The sequence below is a fragment of the Nilaparvata lugens genome, chromosome 5 (genome assembly GCF_014356525.2).
Source record: "Nilaparvata lugens isolate BPH chromosome 5, ASM1435652v1, whole genome shotgun sequence".
In the NCBI taxonomy this organism is placed as follows: Eukaryota; Metazoa; Arthropoda; class Insecta; order Hemiptera; family Delphacidae; genus Nilaparvata; species Nilaparvata lugens.
Genome location: NC_052508.1, coordinates 43,278,039 through 43,298,981, shown reverse-complemented (window position 1 = coordinate 43,298,981; position 20,943 = coordinate 43,278,039). Strand labels below are relative to the sequence as shown.

The 20,943-nt window shown below is 33.3% G+C and overlaps 1 protein-coding gene across 8 annotated transcripts in view; it reads right to left on the bottom strand.

Annotated features, from left to right (window-relative positions):
• The window catches only part of LOC111048921 (reticulon-1-A), a 139,813-nt gene that overhangs the window by 40,269 nt on the left and 78,601 nt on the right, over positions 1-20,943 (bottom strand). For 2 of the 8 annotated variants that reach the window (XM_039428386.1, XM_039428388.1), the window contains exon 1: positions 9,910-10,228. The exons of 3 other annotated variants lie outside the window; for them this stretch is intronic. In XM_039428386.1, coding sequence (XP_039284320.1) covers positions 9,910-10,024 — 115 coding nt within the window. In that variant the 5' untranslated portion in view covers positions 10,025-10,228. Of the gene's footprint in view, positions 1-4,162; positions 4,230-9,909; positions 10,348-11,013; positions 11,132-20,943 lie in introns of those variants that run through there. 3 more of the 8 variants (XM_039428387.1, XM_022334907.2, XM_039428389.1) reach the window with 3 other exon arrangements.

Below are 20,943 nucleotides of genomic sequence, written 5' to 3'. Positions count from 1 at the left end.
TCAGATGCTATAAGCATCCTTGATATGTTGAACGAACAATAATCAGAAAATGAAAATATTTCAAGAAATGGTTAGTTGAATGGATAGTTACGGGAAAGTGAATGGGAAAAAGTGCTAATCAACAAGCTGGATGACCATAGATACACAATAGCAATCTTTACAAAAGGATGATTTGCATGGGTTTTCACATCTAATAAACCAAAATGCAAGCTATGAATCTGACATAATTATATACTATATAATAAAAGTCTAAAAAAATGCAAAGAAATATTTTCGAATGATGAGAATAATAAACAACCTGATTTAATAGAAAATCATATAGATCATCTTCTTAATTAATTTCTGATAAAAAAAAAATGCATTTGTGTATGGTTTCTCACTGAATATAGCACAGTACCAGCCTGCCAGCTAACCCGTACCATTCATACTGACATTTAGAAAAGGATTTCATTTTTTATAATTTTTATATAATATTGACTACTGTAATAAAATGTTCTTTGACAAATTCCAATAATTTAGAATAGGAAACTAGTCACATTGTAGGAACTAAGTTGGCTATTAGGGTTAAAACTGAAAAAACAGTGAGTATTTTTCAGTGGTTAACTTAGTTGAGATAAGACAGGATAAGCAAGTCAAAATTGAAACTCTTTGGCCCGGTTACATTAAAGCCGGTTAAATTTTAACCGTGATTAATTTCACGAGAGCTAATCAGAGAAGGTCTTTTTGATAAGACAGCTTCTCTGATTGGTTCTCATGGGATAATTCACAATTGAAATTTAACAGACACTTAGGGCTGCTTTCTGAACTTGGGATTTAGCCAAGTTCTAGATTTTAAACAGCTGGAGTCAGAAAATTGGTTTTCCGAAACGAGGCGTAGTCGCAGTCAACGTAAGCATGGATTTTAAATTGAATTTTGATAAACTAGGGAATTGAACACAAAATAAAATAAAAAGAAAATAGTGTTGAGTTTCAGCTACTTTGAATTATTTAGGAATGTTTCATTTCGTCAAGGAAAAACTTTTCCAATCACAGAAATGAGAAAAGATCATAAAACTGTGACAATGCTCAGTTTCGAAAAGCCAGTTTTTTGACTCCAGCTGTTTAAAGTCTAAAACTTAGCTAAATCCCGAGCTCGGAAACCGGCCCTAAGTTGAAATTTTCTATCTTCTGTAGGCTACAATAAATTTGAAGCATCCAACAGATTTTATTTATCTAGGGTGCATTGAACAGGGAACAATGATATATTTTATAAAAGGAATTTTCCTACAGTTACCTTGAAAAGTGACCATTCCTGCACTGATTACAGAACGCAAAGAATCACTTTTCCGCTCTAGTGCGCAAAGTACAGTATTACTTTGCGTACTCTTAATACTTTGCGTATTATCTTCCAGCCATCCCAATCAGCTGTTGACATTGTTGGCGTGTACTTTGAATGCAAATTTGTTCTATCTATATTTTTTCTGATTTTCAAATAAATAAAAATGAGAACTCATTAGATTATACATTTAGAATATTATTAATTATTCATTATTTCAAATAATTTTTTTTCATAAATTGATTGATTGAAAAATTATCTAGAAATTAAGATTTACTCAAAATTACTCAAATTTTCAAATTTATTGGATTAATTTAATTTTTAATTTGAATAAATTATCGATTATTAATTTTCAATTGGATTATCAAGTTTAAAATAAATTAAAGTTGTTATTAATAACAAAATTATACAGACAAACATTTGATGGATTTCAGCCATCATTTTACCCATAATCAACCACTTCTCATATTCAATGGTAACTGTAGGAAAAATTGATGTGAAATACGTGAGCAAAGTTCCTCTGTTGCACTCAAGAAACCATTCCGCCCTCGCCTACGGCTCGTGCGTAAACGTTTCTTTCGGTGCAGCAAACTGTCACTTTGCGCACTTTTGCACAAATAACTATTTCCGTCATTGAATAAGAAATAATCTCTGAATCCTTAGAAAAAATGTCTACTGTCATATTAGGCTACTTTGAAGCTTAACAACTTTTAATATATGGTATCAAATGCGACTCAGAGTCTTGTGACCTTCAGCTTCAATGATAAGCTTCATTTCAATAGGATAACTCGTTACATAAACTGTTATTGCTTTGAAATGAAATGTACCATTATTTAAAGAGTATTAAACGCTAGTTATGAACTACTGTAGTATATTATTATGCTCATGTAGCATGGTAAACGCAACCATTAATAAAAATTACAAGAATTCTACTGGATATTATATATGGAAAATAGATTGTAAAAAAATAAAATAAAATATTGTATTGAAAATAGGTGATGTAGAATGGTGTTATAAAGTAGTCAAGACAATGTGTAAAGTTTAATGGATTATTCCGTGACTACATCATCACACTAAAATGGTCCTATGACCATTCAAAACTGTGTTTCGATTTGAAATTAAGATCAAAACCTGCAGCAGTTATGTATGCAGGGAATGAAATGAGTACAAAAACAACCATTACAGCCGGAAACAGAAATATACTTCCTGTATAACATTTTTAATCATAATCCTATCTGAATTAATGAATCTAATTTGTATGTATTGTCAATAGCTTGGTAATGATTTTATATTCTCAACACATGGAAGTAGCTAATGACTACGATCGTCACGCTTCAGCTACAATTAAATATTGAGGCTACACTGATTACTCAATAATCATACATATATTCAACTCAGTTCATATAAACTGAGTTCAGTGTGAGGATTTCAGGTGGAAAGTACTTCCAGCAGCGAAATCGGTGAATCAACTAGATGCCATCTACTAAGAAGGTATTTACTCACTGAATAACAATATTTCTTACACTGCCATTCAATTGGTGTATTCCTATCAAAGTATTTTGAGCTGGTATTTTTGGTTTGCTTCGGAAGTTTGTGTATTACTATAAGATTTGAGATTTTCAAGGAATTTATTAACGACTTTGATAATGATATGGGATTAATATACAATATTTGTATATTCACCTAATGATGATGATCAATAAATATTTAAAATAAAATAAATTAATGAATAATTGAAAAATAATAAATTGGGGAGAAACTTTAGAACTTATTCAAATTTAGTTAATATTCGTAAATCCACAGATCATATTTATAGCAGAATCTACATAAAAACATAGAACTAAGGTATGATAGAAATATATTAGATAAAGTACAGAAGAGAGGAAATAAAGAAGTTCTAGATTTTTTGTTCAACAATCAAGTTCAATATGGGCAAAGCTTATGCGTTGTAATTACTCTTCTGTTTGAATACAGAGGTTACACAATGCAGGTTTATTGCAGACAGCAACCAACTACACAATACATGCTTACTTTTTTAATTTTAAGTTTGAATAAGTACAGATGAACGAAAAATGAATGGTTAAACGTTCCAATATTCCATGTTTGAATTGATATGAAATGATCAATTATTACTCAATTACCATAATTTAATCAAAGATGAATTACTGATGTACACGTTACCTAATAATGCCTAATTGATTGATAATATTGTCAATTGTTAGTTAAGCTCAATTTAGTGAAATTGACGACATAGACAATTCAACTCAATTATGGAGAGGTTCCACAATATTTACACTAAAGCCATATGAAGCGTTCTTTATTGGTGGTGAACGAGTCGGCAGGGCAGGAAGATCTTCGATTGGCTGATTATCAACTCATTCCCGAACGCCAAACCAATCAGCTGATAATCAGCCAATAGGAGAGCTTCATGCCCTGCCGACTCGTTCACCACCAGTGCAAAAACACCTGAAAATTGGCTCATGTGGCTCTATCAACAAATTAAATTAATGCTATAAAAATCAACTTGAGGAAAAAGGCTAAAATGTGTGTCTCTTGAAGAAAAATTAGTATAACTCTTACATTAAAAAAATGGATTGGGACAATACTATATAAAAATATATAATTTTTACAAATCAAGAGTGATGTCATACATTCCATGATGCTTACTGCTCTCTCAGTTTTGTAATATGAGCATGGCATATTAATTATACAACTCGGGCATGATAGAAGAGATGTGAAACTGAAAAATGATAGTAATATAATTGAGAGTTCTATAAATGTTTGAATAACAATAATTCATTTCTTATGGTAAGGCATGGCTGAAGATAGGATAAGTCGTCTACTGACCAACTGTTTCAATGAAAAGATAAGAAGAAGAGATAGAACCAGCAGTCCGCATGTTCAAATAAATAAGCTTCTCAAATTATATTATTTGATAAATTTATTGAAACATGACAGTAAATTTCCAGAAATACAAAACCATAAAACATGTCAGCTCAATTCCCACAATGTGATGGTTCAACTGATAGAAGTATGATAGATACGTATAATATTTGTTTACGATTCCCTCGGAATGAACTCTGATCTTGGAGTCATGAAATTACAGCCTACATTCTATGATTTTGTTCAACATTGTGTAACAAATAGAGTTATCATAGTTTACTCCAAAAGCTATTTCAGTTATATCACATGCAACGGGAATCAGGTTTATACAATCTTTGTTGCTTCTATCCCTATTATTCAAATACATTCAGAATAATTATGTGGCACAGAATGAATAAATCAACTATTATAAATTGATATTCTTATTCGAAAATGAATTAAAATAATGGATTTTATCAATAATGATTACTTCGATAATGAAGAGATTTGAATATTTTAGTTAATACAATAAAATACTTATAACATGAGATGAATTATTTTGATCAATATAAATATTTTTATCAATATATTACTCCTTAATTTATTAAAAAATTACAAGAATAATGAAGGTTGTTGAGAATATTTATCTTGCATTTTAGAATGAAATAAATGACCGATTTCAAAGTTAAAGAATTAATAAAACGGAAACCGTATGGAATAAACTAAATTAAACTCAGAAATAGAAATGGGAGAAATGTAGAGGTAGGAGAAAGAAGCAGTGAGAAATAATTTAAATGCAAATGAATTGAAAAGGATGCAATGATTTATTTCTTGTTCTAATTTTAGTAAGACACATTGCAAAAGGTGCCGGAAGCTATAGACTAACCTTTATCACTTTAGCTGTTTAGAATCATAACATAAGGCGCGATTTTAGTTGAACCGATCTGCAGAACGATTTCCAGGAAATAACGCCAATGAACTTTGATTTGGAAGTGGCTAACAATGAAGAGGATCGATTGAAATAGCGATTCTTTGCATGATATGAATTAAACATTAATTTCGGTTGAGAATGGTTTGGATTTGTGGAATTCTGAGAAGCGCCCAGAGGGCTGTTACCAGAAAACTGAATATCTTGGAACTTATCCTAAGAATTTTCTTTCACTTCTAATGCAGTGAATTAATTGATCATTAACAAAAAGAAAAAATATATAAATAAATTTGAAAACAACACAATTTCAAAGAAACTTGGAAATTTGAATAGAGGTTAAATAGGTTTACTTGAAAATACATTAATTTGAAACAGAATTAATGTTTCATTGGCTTCCATGCTAAATTTCTAGCTAATAAAGTGTCAATATAGTAATAATATGTAATGAATACTGATGATTTTGGAGGGTTCTAGATTGAAGAATAACTCATTCAAAATGGACATTTTTATAAAATCAATAAATTAAATTGTAGTACTGAATCAGAATGGAGAAGTTGATTAAATACTAGAGCCCTGTGAATAGGAGTGTTTTTGGGCTCCCGGGAGGTGTCCTTCAAACTATATTCTGCTTCCATCTATTCAGAGACAAATTACTCTTCCAAGGCTGAGGTAAATTGACTGCATCTTTATGGTAGACAGCAGTGTGAAGAATGATGATCATGTTCTACCAACTTCTATGAATTCCATGGTAACTTAGTCTACATAAAATAGGACTTAATCATTGACGAAAAACTAAAATATTTACAATTAAATCAATAGAATTTTGATTTAATAACAAAATTAACATTATGAAATATCTATTTATAAGCTCATAATATGGGCGATAAGTTGATGAGATGAGGGATGATGCGTATTAGATAGATTCCACGTGAAATAGAATCAAACCAAGAGCGGTGATGGCTTAAAAAGCAGAAATTCATGATAAATTCAATACAGTAGATCATACAGTAGATTCAATACATACAGTATTGTAATACATACATACAGTATTATGTACATACAGTAGATTCAATACAGTAAATCAATAGAATTTTGATTTAATAACAAAATTAACATTATGAAATATCTATTTATAAGCTCATAATATGGGCTTATTAATGGGCGATAAGTTCATGAGATGAGGGATGATGCCTAATTAGATAGATTCCACGTGAAATAGAATCAAACCATGAGCGGTGATGGCTTAAAAAGCAGAAATTCATGATAAATTCAATACAGTAGCCTACTATCTATTAACAATTTTTTGGAATGAGATATTCAAATCCAGAACAATAAGCTAAACCAATATAAAATGCTAGGTTGATACAAAAAGTATAAATCTTGAAATTATAACACAATTTTATTTATTGTAATTCAGTTCAAAACAGTTTGATTGATCGACTTTTCCTAAAAAGGAAAACATTTTGCATAGTTCCTAGAAAAAAACAATGAAATAGGCCTATATTATTAAAAACTGTTCCAAAATTCAGGCTGATGAAATCTTTGATTGAAAGCTATTGTTTCAATTCATTTGTTCACTTACTTTCAATTTGCAATGTAAATCAAAATCCAACATAAAATGCAGATTTGAACTATTTGGAAGGTTGACGAACCAGCTTTTCGAACTAACACAGGATATTTTGTAACATCGATAAATCTAAACAGGGTAATCGGTCTCCTGCCATTCTTATTCTTAGGGACCTGGATTGCGTGACTTTAAAATCTCACATCTAAAATCTACATTGGATAGAGCTCAAGCTCCTAGCAATTTTTTCGTGAAAATTAAATTCCCACAGGGCCGCTTGCCATAATAAACGTGCAAATATTTTCTGTAAGTTAATACCACAATATTAAAAGATTACTATTTTGAAACTTCTCAATTGAATTCTTAATTTTTTGAAAAATTGGAAAGACAGCCAAAAAGGTCTCGAAATTACCAACTTTTGAAAATTTGAATACATTTTAGTCCAACAGGTAATTCCAGTATTTTGACTGAGTGAAATGTGGTGATTTAATACAGCGTCTTAGTTGTTGTATAGAGTTTTGTTATAATTTGTGTATAAAAATCATCTGATGAGTCCTCAACAAAGACAAGCTGTATTTGAAGTACACATACTTCAATAAAAGTACTCTAAAAATGTGCAAGATCACTGAACTCCACACTGAACTCCAAGAATTATAGCCTTCAGCTCGTGGATGTGAGTGATTTGACCTCATTGACAATTGTCTGCTAGTCCATTCATTTTCCAAGGGTAATCAAATCATGCGCAATCATGCTACTCAAATGTCCAAAAGTCTCCTAATTTTTTCGTCGGCAGAAAAAAATGAGATTGCTGTTCTTGGACCATAATAGCTACTTGAAATTGGGCAGCTTTCAAGGATTGCACTCAAGAAAGTGTGAATTTTGGCAAAATGGAGACGATTTTCCTGGTCTAGATAGAATTCTAAGAAAAGACGTGTTGTGAGGGAAGATTTTGGGTGAAAAGGCAACAAAGATTAGAAGTATAAAAGGATAGATAATTTTGATGGATATTGATTAAAAAAGTGGAATTCGTTTTTCTTGAACTTCACTATTAATCGATCCGACTGCATACGAATTCACTCGCTTGAACATTCATATCAATTAGGCAGGGGCGTAGTCCCGATATGGATTTGAGGTGTTCTTGACAAGGGGAAATAATTGAAATTGGAAAACTGATATCAATGAGGGTTGATGGCATCTCTACTCTTCTGCACTAGATGAGTTTCCAGGCAAAAAACTAATCAAACTTTTCAATTTGTAAAGAATTCACCTGTCTAATTATTCTGATGACTTGAATGTCTTCTCTATTGAACTCGTAATAAAATATTGTATGCATTAGCGTCACACCCTATTATAAAGGATTGTCCTTCCACCTAGTTATCTCTTTACCTGTAGGCCTACAAGGGAGTGGGGAGTCTTGAAACCATAGATTTTTGGGTCAAGGGAGTTATGAATGGAATGCACCTAAAATTAACCATGTTATCCAAATTAGATTGATAAATGTTCAATGTAAATCAATGTATGGAGTGGAGGAATGTTATATTCTCATCTAAATACATGACACTTGATAAGGATAATGAAATAGAGTGTTTCAAATGCAATGGATGAGTGCTGTGAAGAATGAATGTTATAAATGTGTCGGGATCATAGAAAATCTGTAATCTGGAGGAGTAATTTGAATATATATTTACAGAAATTTTGAAATACAACTTGAAGTAGATTAATAGGCCTACTTGAAACATGAGTTCAACAGATTTAGTTTCATTTCAAGTGGATACTTTAGCTCATTTGAAGCAATATCAATAATACACTTTTTCTGCTAAATAGGTATAGGCCTATCTGTAGGTTAAAAGTGAGCTGTGCTTATTTTACAATCTGATACTTTCAGAAGTGATTGAGAACTTCACATCACAACTAGGAATTTATTCTGTACATGAAATTTACAAAAACGTCAATTATACGTAGACAAAAAAATGTTTAATTCAATTACTTGCACTTGGAAATTCTGAAATTCTATTACACCTTTTCAAAGAGGAAATTATCAACTTGGGTGTCTCAATTACTGTAACTAATACTCAAAACGATTGAATCTAACAAATTTTAAGTACCTCACAACTATCAATACTTTCCACATAATATGATGAAAAATGTCACTTTTAAAATAGACTATGACTTCATGCAAGAATTGATTGAGAGATAATTACTAACATTCTGATCCTATCACAAGTGATCATTTTGATCACAGCAACTAGATGTCGATGATAACAAAATGTTGCATCTTAAATGAGTTACATAGATGAATATTTCAGTACTTTATATTCAGAAGTTCATATGAGGAGAATCACAGTGTTCATGATGATACCCTTTACACGAATCTCAGCCAGGTTAATATCTCTTATGAAATCTGAGATGACTCAGAAGGAAATTTCCATTATTAGTAATCCAAAAGCTGAACGTTGAGAAATTCTACTGAGAATATAACCCACATAACCCCCGTTTCTGTGCTTGGGTAATGTGAGGGATGATCATAAGAGTTCTGTAGAACTCCAGTTGAAGGAGAATTTACAATTTATTTTAGAAGCATCGAAAACAATGAAAATGTGATGTGATAGTGCATAGATATGTGAATGATGAATATATAATGAAACATATAAAATGAAACTTAATTAAGAACACTAAAAAACTATTATGAAATTAATACAATAATAATTATTATAAAACCAAGAGAATTGATTAAAATTAGGAACTAAGATGTAATGAATTGTTTTGTGTACCCAGTCCCTTATGTAATAATCAAAGCTCCAATCAACTTCAGACACAGAAGTAATGTAACATAGACTAACCTAAAACAGCCTTTTATCTGTGAAAATGATGATGATCAATCTTTTTACTTATTATAAGTAACTTACAAAATATACGTGAAAAAATATGAATAGTAACAATGTTCAACCATATCTACATCTTTTTAAAGAGTCTCTCTAACACGTAACCTATTTCCAAAAGTTTTTCCTTTAGGGGTACTACTATGAGGAACTATAGAGGTGATACTTGAGGGCCATATCATACCCGTTTGAACGAACGGAGTCAGATCAGCTGGTAGTTACAACTCGAAATGTAGTACATTCCATGCTTCATATAATCCTAAATTAACGTTAAACTTGGACTGGCCCTGAAAGATGAGCAGTATAATGAAAATTCGGGGATAGCAGTGATTTGAAAGAGTGAGGAGGATAGACTACTAACCAGGACAGAGGAGCGAGAAGGATAGTGGCTCCCCATTGACAGTGGTGGAGGAGACCTCCTCGCTTTTCGTGGGGAACTCGTCGCCAAAAGCTGGCTTGCCGACCGGACACTCCATTTCGTTTGTCAGTCTATTGAGCGCACTAGAAACAGGTGACGGGTCACCGCGTGATAAGCACCACCACTGAGATAACGCGGCACAACTTGCTCTTCTTGCTGTTATTCTTCAATTTTGTGCGACTGGCAACACTGGCATCACTACTCGGCCGCGCCAAATCAAAAGACGACTGACGGCTCACGGCTCTCGGCTGCTGGCTGCTATCGACCGATTGCGCGCGGTGCTTTCCTACACGGCTGCCAACCTCACGCAAATTTCCCGGCCCGAATATTTCATTTCCTGAATTGAATCGTTAAAATTGATTTTGATATGAAGAAACGCAACTCCCTACTGCCGCTGCTACTACTGCATTTAAACACTAATCATCCAGTGATCTTGACTGGCCGTATCTATTTTTGAAAATTGAAAATAGTACTTGCCGTCAAAAGTGTGCTAAGTTGACGCACTTCAACAGCGAAAACCGTTTTGAGATTCAGTGTAAACAAAAATATTTCAGGTCCATTTCCGTAGAAATATTGTTTTGGTCTACTTTATCTCTATTTTTATGAACCTAGTTGTTTATTCAGGAATCTACCCAAATCTTCTATATTATACTAAAACTAGAAAACTTATACCTCTATATTATAGTCAAGAGAAACAAGTATAACTATATTATAGAAACTATTATATCAAGTATCAACTAGTCAAGAGACGAAGCGATACCAACGTCCGCATTGACGTTGTATCAGAGCCAGGGTTACTTAGTTACTTTTACATCACCTTGAATACAAGTAGGCTTAGGTCTACGTACAACAGTATGCAGTATCCAGAATAGATGAGTTACAAGGGATTTGGGTTTCTACTGTATCAGGAGATGGTATGTTTCTGAATGATTGCTAATGAATTCCTTCGTTATTTCAGTGAAATTAATGTTTTAATATAAAAAAATATATTATATATATAATATTTATATTTCAATATAAAAAAATTTGACTGATGATGGTACTCACATAACATTTTGTCAGGGATGATAAAAAAGAAAATGCTTGCAGAAACTAGAATCGAATTTATGACGGGTGGAACGGGTGGCAGACTGAAGCTGCGATGCTCCATATCACTAGACTATGCTGACTTGTCAAATTGCTTAAGCATCATAATGTTGAAGTCGGAAATTCAGATACTGTACTCTTAATATTGTGCAATAGGAGATCATTTTGTTACTATGTATTGTAATATGGAATATCACCAATTTTCAATAAAAAACCAAGTATTTTTTACTATCATGTTATTCCGAGAATGATGATCAACAGAAAGCGAAATGTAACCAGAGTATAAAATGTAATAATTACTCTCTAAATGCATCCTGATGCAATATTCAATGCGATATCATAAATACCCTTACTATAAGAAGAAAACGAGTGTCTCAACAAAGAAATCGAAATAGTAAATCAAAATAGAAAAATCCTATTCTTATCCTCTTTGGTCTTACTCTACATTCTACGATAAGGTTGATCAAGAGAAGGAATAGAATATTCATGCCTTAAGTAAAAATATTTAAGAATATATATATATATATATATATGAGTCTCACCACTGCAGTACTTAATAAAAATAGCCTCAAATGGCAAATCTGGTCCGGTTACTCACCTGCAGCACAAAAAAAAACATTTCATTTGATTAATTTTAGTAAATAAACTAATAAATAAGCAAAAAAGTAAAGTTAGAGAGTTGAAAGTTTCGATGTGCAACAGTGCAATTCAAGGGAATAGAAGTTTTCAATTATTTCGTAATAATTAAAATTCAAACCATCATCCATTTACATTAACCTACTATACGCGTTTTGCAACAAAAAAAATACAGGTGAATTATTATAATTGAACTAATAAATTGAATAATTCATTATTATGAAAATTCCAACTCCTAAATTTGATCGATTAAAATAATATTTCAATTGCACAGAGTCTTATAACAGTAAATTAATTACACTAGTTTTGGGCTAGGCCTGTCGGTTCTTTTCTGATCTTGTATATGATTTGTGTATCATGAAGAGTGAATAAATAAACAAATTAAATAAATGGATAGAAAACAGTAAGGTTACGTACAGAACGATTGGGTCGATTTATAGATTTCAGCTCGCTATCAACCATCTTATATCTAGTCTATATATATTTTATCTAGATCAATAATTGCAAATTCTTTTATCATTGCACAGCTATCTATAGTTACTTATAGTGGCATCGATCTTCACCGCTATACAAACTCGTTCTGTTTGGAATTCAAGAGATTGTAGTTTCGTATGCATTTTTGATAAGTACATGGATGCACTGAACTTTTATCCCTATAATAACTATAGTCGCCTGCTGAGATTATTCAATCTTAGAACGATACCTTTCTTTCAAGGCGAACCTGGTGTTATCAAAAGATTTCATACATATTCTATTCCCAAAATAGAATTTATTCATAGCCGAAATCTTCTTTGTAGAATGCACAAAGCAGCTTGGTATGAATTTTATAGCAGGAATATATTTTCTCAACAAGGGAGTTTCCGTTTCAAGGGAGATATTATTAGTTTCTGATGCAGACAAACGTCTTTGGGCAATAAATAGGGCTGCTAGTCCAGCATGAAGGGCTAGCGTGACTTGATATCATTGCAGGAACGAGAACAAGACTTCAAGGCTTTGGAACCTTCCACGTAGTAGGAGCTAGTGACAATGAAATAATTCCAAGCCCTCATTATTCTGAAATATTTCTTCTATTTCTCTTCTTCATTTTTAATAGGTCTACTAGAAAAAATATTATTACCAAAAATAGACAAATTGGCTAAAAAACTAATAGAAAAATAAAGGAATGAAACTTCTGGCATTAAATCAAGCACAAAAATGATTTTTATTAGACTTTGCAATTTACAAAAAGTATACCTGTCTACAAAGATCAAATTCAACAATAATGGTTTTCTGCGTTAAGAGCGGCAATGAATCAATTTGGGGAAAATATCTCTTCTAAAGTGCACCTACAGACATTCTACATTTCATTAATACTCAAACCAGTTTAAATTGAATGAAATAATAATAAGATTAGTTACTAACTTTTTTCTAATATTAGAAAAAATATTGATTGAATTGTATATTAATTAATTTACAAATTCTACCTTATGATGATTATTGTAAAAAAGAAGAACATGTAATTCCTAATATGTGTTATTATCATTTTCCAGTTCGAATTCTGTTTGGCAAGAATTACGATGTTATAAAGCAAAACAAAGAAATAAGGTTTGTAAGAAAAAAATCTGATGTGGTGCACTCACACAACTTTCCTTGCCGTTATGAAAATTTATCAACTGACGCTAGTGTTCCCGCGCATCTCAAGTCTACTTTTCTAAGATCTGAGCCAGATGGTGACAGGACAATAGCGCTGCAGACACACGAAGTCTGCTATATCTTCATAGTGAATGATTAATAGAATCAACAGTTGCCAACAGTTTGCAATTGAATAATCTTATTTTCTCGAATTTCGAGCTTATTTTCAATTTTAGGTGAAAATGTTACTGAACATTAATTGTAGAGATTTCTATGCTCAATCTTTTCCACTTGAATTTTTTTGTTTAAATTGTATCTGAAGCCTGATAATTGGGAATCTAAAACCAAACTTTGCATAGATGGTGCAGTGCTCCTGAAATTTTTACAGATATGAGACTTGTGGCAGTTGATAGAGCTTATCAATGACTTTTCTAGGTATGAATTTGATCAAAATCGTTGGAGCCGTTTCTGAGAAAATCGCGAAAAACCCTGTTTTTGACAACATATTCGCCATTTTAGCCGCCATCTTGAATTGCATTTGATCGAAAATGTTCGTGTCGGATCCTTATAGTGTAAGGACCTTAAGTTCCAAATTTCAAGTCATTCCGTTAATTGGGAGATGAGATATCGTGTACACAAACGCACATACACTCATATATACACACACACACACACACACACACACACACACACACAACACACACACACACAACACACACACACATACAGACCAATACCCAAAAACTTTTTTGGACTCAGGGGACCTTGAAACGTATAGAAATTAAGAAATTGGGGTACCTTAATTTTTTCGGAAAGCAATACTTACCTTACCTATGGTAATAGGTAATAGGTGTGTGTGTGTGTGTGTGTGTGTGTGTGTGTGTGTGTGTGTGTGTGTGTGTGTGTTATTATTATTATTATTATTATTATTATTATTATTGTCATTTGTTACGTGAAGCCACATATCTGAGCAGAGCTCAAGTGGCATGTAACATGTCATGAACATTTTTCTATGCAAAGTGTATGCATCTGCATAAACTCAAAGTATGAAGGCACCACAACATTCCTCCATGGTATAGGGACACGCTTCCACAAGTATATTAGTAATTGAAGACAAGAAAAGCCTATGACTACCACATAACCGTATTCTTTCAGGTAGACAATTGAAGAGCTTCAGTCCCGAATAATATGGTCCTTTTTCCAAAAGTGTCAGTCTGTGAGCGGGGTACTGATATACAGCTGAACTCTTTGCTCTTGTGCTATAGCCATGGCAAACAACATTTCCTTCAAATCTCTCTGAATTTCTGAAGACAAAATTTACAGTCTCAAGGAAGTGCAATGCTGGGACCGTGAGAAACCTGTATTTTCTAAAAATGGGCCTACATGAATTGGATGGCCGCAAGCCCTCCAAAACACGAACAGCTTTCTTTTGCATCTTAAATATTTTATATAAATTATTTTTACTATTCCCCCAAAAGAAGATGCTGTAGCGTATTAGGGCTAAAAAATATCCATGATACACCTTCTGAGCTGTCTTTATAGTGGATGCAGTCCTCACAGTTCTCAGTGCAAAAAGTGCATGATAGAGCTGTTTTATAAGTTTTTCCAAGTGTTTATCCCATTTCATATTTTTTTGCAATTCCACTCCAAGAAAACTAGTCACTTCAACAGACAAGCACTCCCTCCCATTTGAAGCATTCAGGTTTAAAGGTTCAGCATGATGTCCCGTCACGGCAAACCTGATATAGTTGGATTTAGTCATATTCAACTTCAATGCATTATGACCAAACCAATTGTTGAGTTGATGCATAGCCGTTTCAGCCCTAATCATAACTTCACTATCATCCTTCCCAGTAACCAGAACCGTTGTATCGTCAGCATATAAAATGAGCTTGCCATCTACATTATTTGGCAGGTCGTTTATAAATAAATTGAAAAGAGTCGGTCCAAGCACAGAGCCCTGTGGCACACCTTGCTCTACTCTTTCCCATGCTGAAAATACCAGTGAACTCCCATTACTCAATTTAACTGACTGATATCTATTTTCCAAATAGGACACGAAAAATTTCCCTGCACTACCAATAAATCCATAGAATCCAAGCATATTCAACATGTGTATGAGTGTATGTGCGTCTGTGTACATGATATCTCATCTCCCAATTAACGGAATGACTTGAAATTTGGAACTTAAGGTCCTTTCACTATAAGGATCCGACACGAACAATTTCGATCAAATGCAATTCAAGATGGCGGCTAAAATGGCGAAAATGTTGTCGAAAACAGGGTTTTTCGTGATTTTCTCGGAAACGGCTCCAACGATTTTGATCAAATTCATACCTAAAATAGTCATCGATAAGCTCTATCAACTGCCACAAGTCCCATATCTGTAAAAATTTCAGGAGCTCCGCCCCATCAATTCAGATAGATTCCCAATTATCAGGCTTCAGATACAATTGAAACAAAATGAAAAATCAAGTGGAGTAGATTGAGCATGAAAATCTCCACAATTAATGTTCAGTAACATTTTCACCTAAAATTGAAAATAAGCTTTAAATTCGAGAAAATGTGATTATTCAATTGCAAATTATTGTTGATTCTATTAAATCATTCACTATGAAGAGATAGCAGACCTCATGTGTGTCTCTAGCGTTATTGCCCTGTCACCAGCTGGCTCAAATCTTTGAATAGTGGACTTGATATGCGCGGGAACACTAGCGTCAGGTGATCAATTTTCATAACGGCAAGGAAAGTTGTGTGAGTGCGCCACACCAGATTTTTTATTTAAAAGATGACCCCCAAGTGACTGTCGTATAGTCACTATAGTGTCGTTTGAATCACTCTATACAGTTGACACATGATTGCATTAATGATGAATTGCGTTTTTGCATTTGTTCATGAATTATTCAATGATTTTATAATCGACTGTTCTCACAACTGAGAAACTAATTGATAAAAATACAGTCAATGTGAGAGTTTATTCATTATTCAGTTGTGTTCAGGTATGAAAAATATATGGGCTACAGCGTCATTGCAGTGAATAAGTCGAATGTGCACAAAATCTGAGACTTTAAAAAATCTGAGTTCGTTTTCAAAGCCATCATATTTGGTCGCAAATTAGCACATTTAGCTTGATACTTTGAATCAAGAATATGACTCACATTGGTGATAGAGAAGCTAGAATAATCTCAAGAAAAATGACAATCCACCCCCTCCACCGATTTGACTGATGCATTATACAAATCATTATGCAAATCACATGCAAACTCTCATACAGATCATGAGTTATCTGATACCACTTGGAGGTGTGCAATTTTCCACTCCTCTTCAAAGCATTGTGTTTCTAGCCTCTAGGATTCAAGGTCAAATAGCTTCAACAACCAAACCAATTTTTCACACGCCAACATATTGGGCGTGTTTGCAAATAGACCAAAACATCAATCAAACTCAGTCGAGTTCTCCCCAGCCACCAGTATAGATTGAAAGCGAGAGGAACGAAATGCAAAAGTCATCTCAATATGCTCTGTAATATATCAGTGGCGACTAGATTTCCTATTCTTGAATTAATCCGGTCTTGATTAAGGGATACCATCATTGGTTGAGACAAAGAACTAAATAAGAGCAGAGAATATAAACTGTTGAAATGCTGAAATGATATGATTCATATCATTATAAAGTAAGCTTTTTACAACAGCCGCCAAGACTTCATCGAGAATGAGATTATGCTATAATTACGGTATATGTGCTTTTTATCTTTGCCAAAATGCAGTCTAAAATTGCCGTATTTGAACTACTGTGCCATAGTCGCAGAACTTGTATAAATATATACAGTTGATTGGTGGAAATTATGAAACCAGCTAAATATTTCGTTCACAAGGAAAATTTGACGATAGGCCTATGTCTGATTGGAGATCCAATTCGAATTAAAAAAAAACTACTTTTCTGTCGCCTTAAGATTTTGTCGCCATCTTGGACCAGCCATTTGAATCCATCTTTATTTTTTATGGGAAGGTAGTCATAAATTATAAATGATTTCGATACAGAATTCAAGAGAAAATTAATAGCGACCGCCGCACATCGATAGCGACAGAAAAGTAGTTTATTAATTCGAATATGATCCCTTATAAGAACTCTAGCCAATTCCCTTGTGAAAGAAATATTAAGTAGTTGTTTCCATAATTTTCACCAACTCTGTACATAAGATAAGCTTCCGTATTTTGATATTATTTTTTATAAATCGTAGTTATAAAATACATATAACTTGGACTCTATGAACTCAGTATTCAAATAGAACTAAGATGAGTTCGAAAATTATAGTACTTCAGATTTAGCATACAGAATGTAGTATGAACTTTGTATTCCATATAGCACTTATTGAAATGTTAATCTTATTTGCGGCAGTACATCAACAGTAAGATCCTCATGTACAGTGTAAGTTCTAAAGATATATCTGTGCTTTATGTAATCAATACAAAAATTGTAATGTTATGTAGTCTTATTTGAGATTACTCTGTCAGTGAGTTTTGTAGTTGAATTTCGGTATATTTAGTAGTTACGAAATAAACAAGTACTTCCTATACTCAATATTCGAATAGAATTGAGAATAACACCAATAAATAGTAACTGTACAAAGATGGAAGATTTTTATTAGAAATTGTAGCTAACCAACTGTTGGAATATTATTGTGTAATAATTATTTCAAATATCCAATGAAAGTTATACAAATAGAACTAAGGACTTCTGCTACAGCAAATATTGACCGAAGAACTAAATAGTAGAAGGAAATTTGAAGGATAAAACTGTCCAAAAACTGTGCACAGATTTCATTCTTCAAATTTCCTTCTGGTAGTTAGTTCTTCGGTCAATATTTGCTGTAGCAGAAGTCCATACTTATTTATGAAGCTTACATTGGATATTTAAAATATTTATTATGCAGTACTGTACAGTTCACATATTCTATGTACTAAATATCTGAATAGAGCAGTGATATTGTCTGATAAATATAAATAGTAACTATACAGTACGTATATAATGCACTCAATATTTAAATAGTTTTGATATTTAGTCCTATTTGATATCAGTGAGTTCTGTAAATGCAGCAGTACTGTGTCTCCATTAAATACTAGTACAGATAGGCTAGAACGCCGTGTCGCAATCGCATTGCGAGTGGTAAGGGGCAGAGCAGGCAATGTGCAATGCAGGCAGGCAAATACGCAGAATAGTCTACTAGCGTAAAACAAGGGAACAAGTCGTTGACCCGAATATGGGCTGCTTCACTAAACACCCCCCACCATCCACCAGATTTGCAGTCATGCCATTGAGCTCCGTGACAAGTCACGTTCCCCCAGAGATGAGTCACTAAACGCCAACTAAAATCCCGGCGCGCAAATCCTTATTCTTCTAACTGGGTTACAGGCTATCATGGACATATGTCATAAAGTGTTGGTAAATTATTGTGAATGAGAGGAGGTGTCGTGAATGGTCAATTATTAAAGATTGAGCGTTACTTCTAAGTTGAAGCTTTTCATAAAGTGAAACAATTACAAGTAAACTGCAACAAAAAAGGGCATTATAATGTATTAACTATTAATAGTTCAATAATCAATACACTTCATATTCTGCATATTATACTGAATATCAAATTGGAAGAGTGTAGAAGAGTATTGAATTATTGACCGAGCGAAGTAGTGAGGTCTAGGATTCAAGTCGACGGTTTTGCTTTTCTCTATATGTTTTTATGTTTATATGTTTTTATGTTCCGCATTTACGGCGAAACGCGGTAATAGATTTTTCGCCACACTGCACAGAAAGCAGCTGTTTTCCAGTCCCTAAGTAGATCTGAAAGACCTTGTTTGCAGATGACTCTTGTCTGACGTCAGAAAAGGGTTTTTTTCCGGCCTAGACTGGGAAACATACTCTTTCTAGCCACTAACATGAAAGTCCGTAGTTAATAAGTCATCCGCTAGATCGGGCGAGTGTCAACATTCTTCATCTGAAGTTGCAATTATTTCAGTTCGAGTTTCAAATCAAACTAATTCAGCATTCACTTTGCAACCATTTTTATTCAATTATTTATTGTTGATTAGCGCATTCCGAATTTTCAAAAATGCTTGAAGATGACGACGCCCATGATATTCTAAGTGAAATTTTAAAAGAATCTGAAATCCTGACTGCAAATTTTCTACCACTAAAATCAAGAGATAGGTACAATAACTTAACGAGTATTCCTTATTTTGTATTCTTTATTTATTTTGTCAGCAATACCTGTAGTGTGGCAAAAAATATTGTTCGCACCACGGGCGAAAATGTTTTTCCGGCTCTCAATCTTTTCTAGTCCTCGGCCTAAGGCCTCATACTTGAAAACCAATTTCGAGCCGGAAAAATCTCATTTTCTGCTCTAGGTGCGAAATATACTATTTCGCCACACTGCACAGAAAGCAGCTGTTTTCCAGTCCCTACGTGGATCTGAAAGACCTTGTTTGCAGATGAATCTCGTCTGACATAAGAAACAGGTTTCTTTTCCGGTCTAGGCCAGAAAGTGTTCTCTTTCAAGCCGCTTGGAAGTCCTAGTTTGTTAATAAGTCATGCGCTAGATTGGGCGAGTGTCAACATTCTTCATCTGAAGTTGCAATTATTTCAGTTCGAGTTTCGAATCAAACTAATTCAGCATTTGCTTCACAACCATTATTATTCAATTATTTATTGTTGATTAGCACATTCCAAATTTTCAAGAATGCTTGAAGAAACACCTATGATATTCCAAGTGAAATTTTAAAAGAATCTGAAATCCTGATACCACTAAAATCAAGAGATAGGTACGATAACAAGTATTCTTTATTTATTTTGTCAGCAATACCTGTAGTGTGACGAAAAATATCATTTGCACCATGGGCAAAAATGTTTTTCCCCAGTTGAAAACCGATTTCGAGCCAGAAAAATCTCATTTTCTGCTCTAGGTGCGAAATATCCTATTCATGAAATTTGATAGGTATGTTTCTTTTTAAATTGCACTTCGACGTATATACAAGGTTTTTGGAAATTTTGCATTTCAACGATAATATAAAAGGAAAAGGAGCCTCCTTCATACTGATGGACAGTATTAGAGGAGACTGTGGTTAATAACTGTGCGAGGTCTACAGAACTACTAGTTTAACTATGGAATGCATAATTAAAATTCATTATTTATGGGTAAATACAATAGCAAGAAATGCATGTGTTTATTCTTAAACAAAAATCCAAATTAAATGCTGTAATTTACCCCGAAGACTTCTGCTAGGAGGTATGTATTGGGTGTATTAGGTATTAGGTAGGAGGTATTAGTTGGTACTGGGTTCGATTCCCAGGTTGACAAATAATTTTTGAATAGTAGCACTCATCGAATTTCCATCTAGCTGTTTACCCTGTTGTCAATATTTGCATTAGCAGAAGTCTTCGGGGTGAATTACAGCATTTAATTAGGAATTTGTTTAATAGTAAGGGTAAGCATTCCTGACTAGCAATTGGGAGGTACCAGGTTCGATTCCCGGGCTGACAAATAATTTTTGGATAGTAGTTCTCATCGAATTTCCATCTAGCTGTTAACCCTGTTGTCAATGTCTGCAGTAGCGGAGGTCTTTGGGGGTGATTTACAGCATTTATTTAGGATTG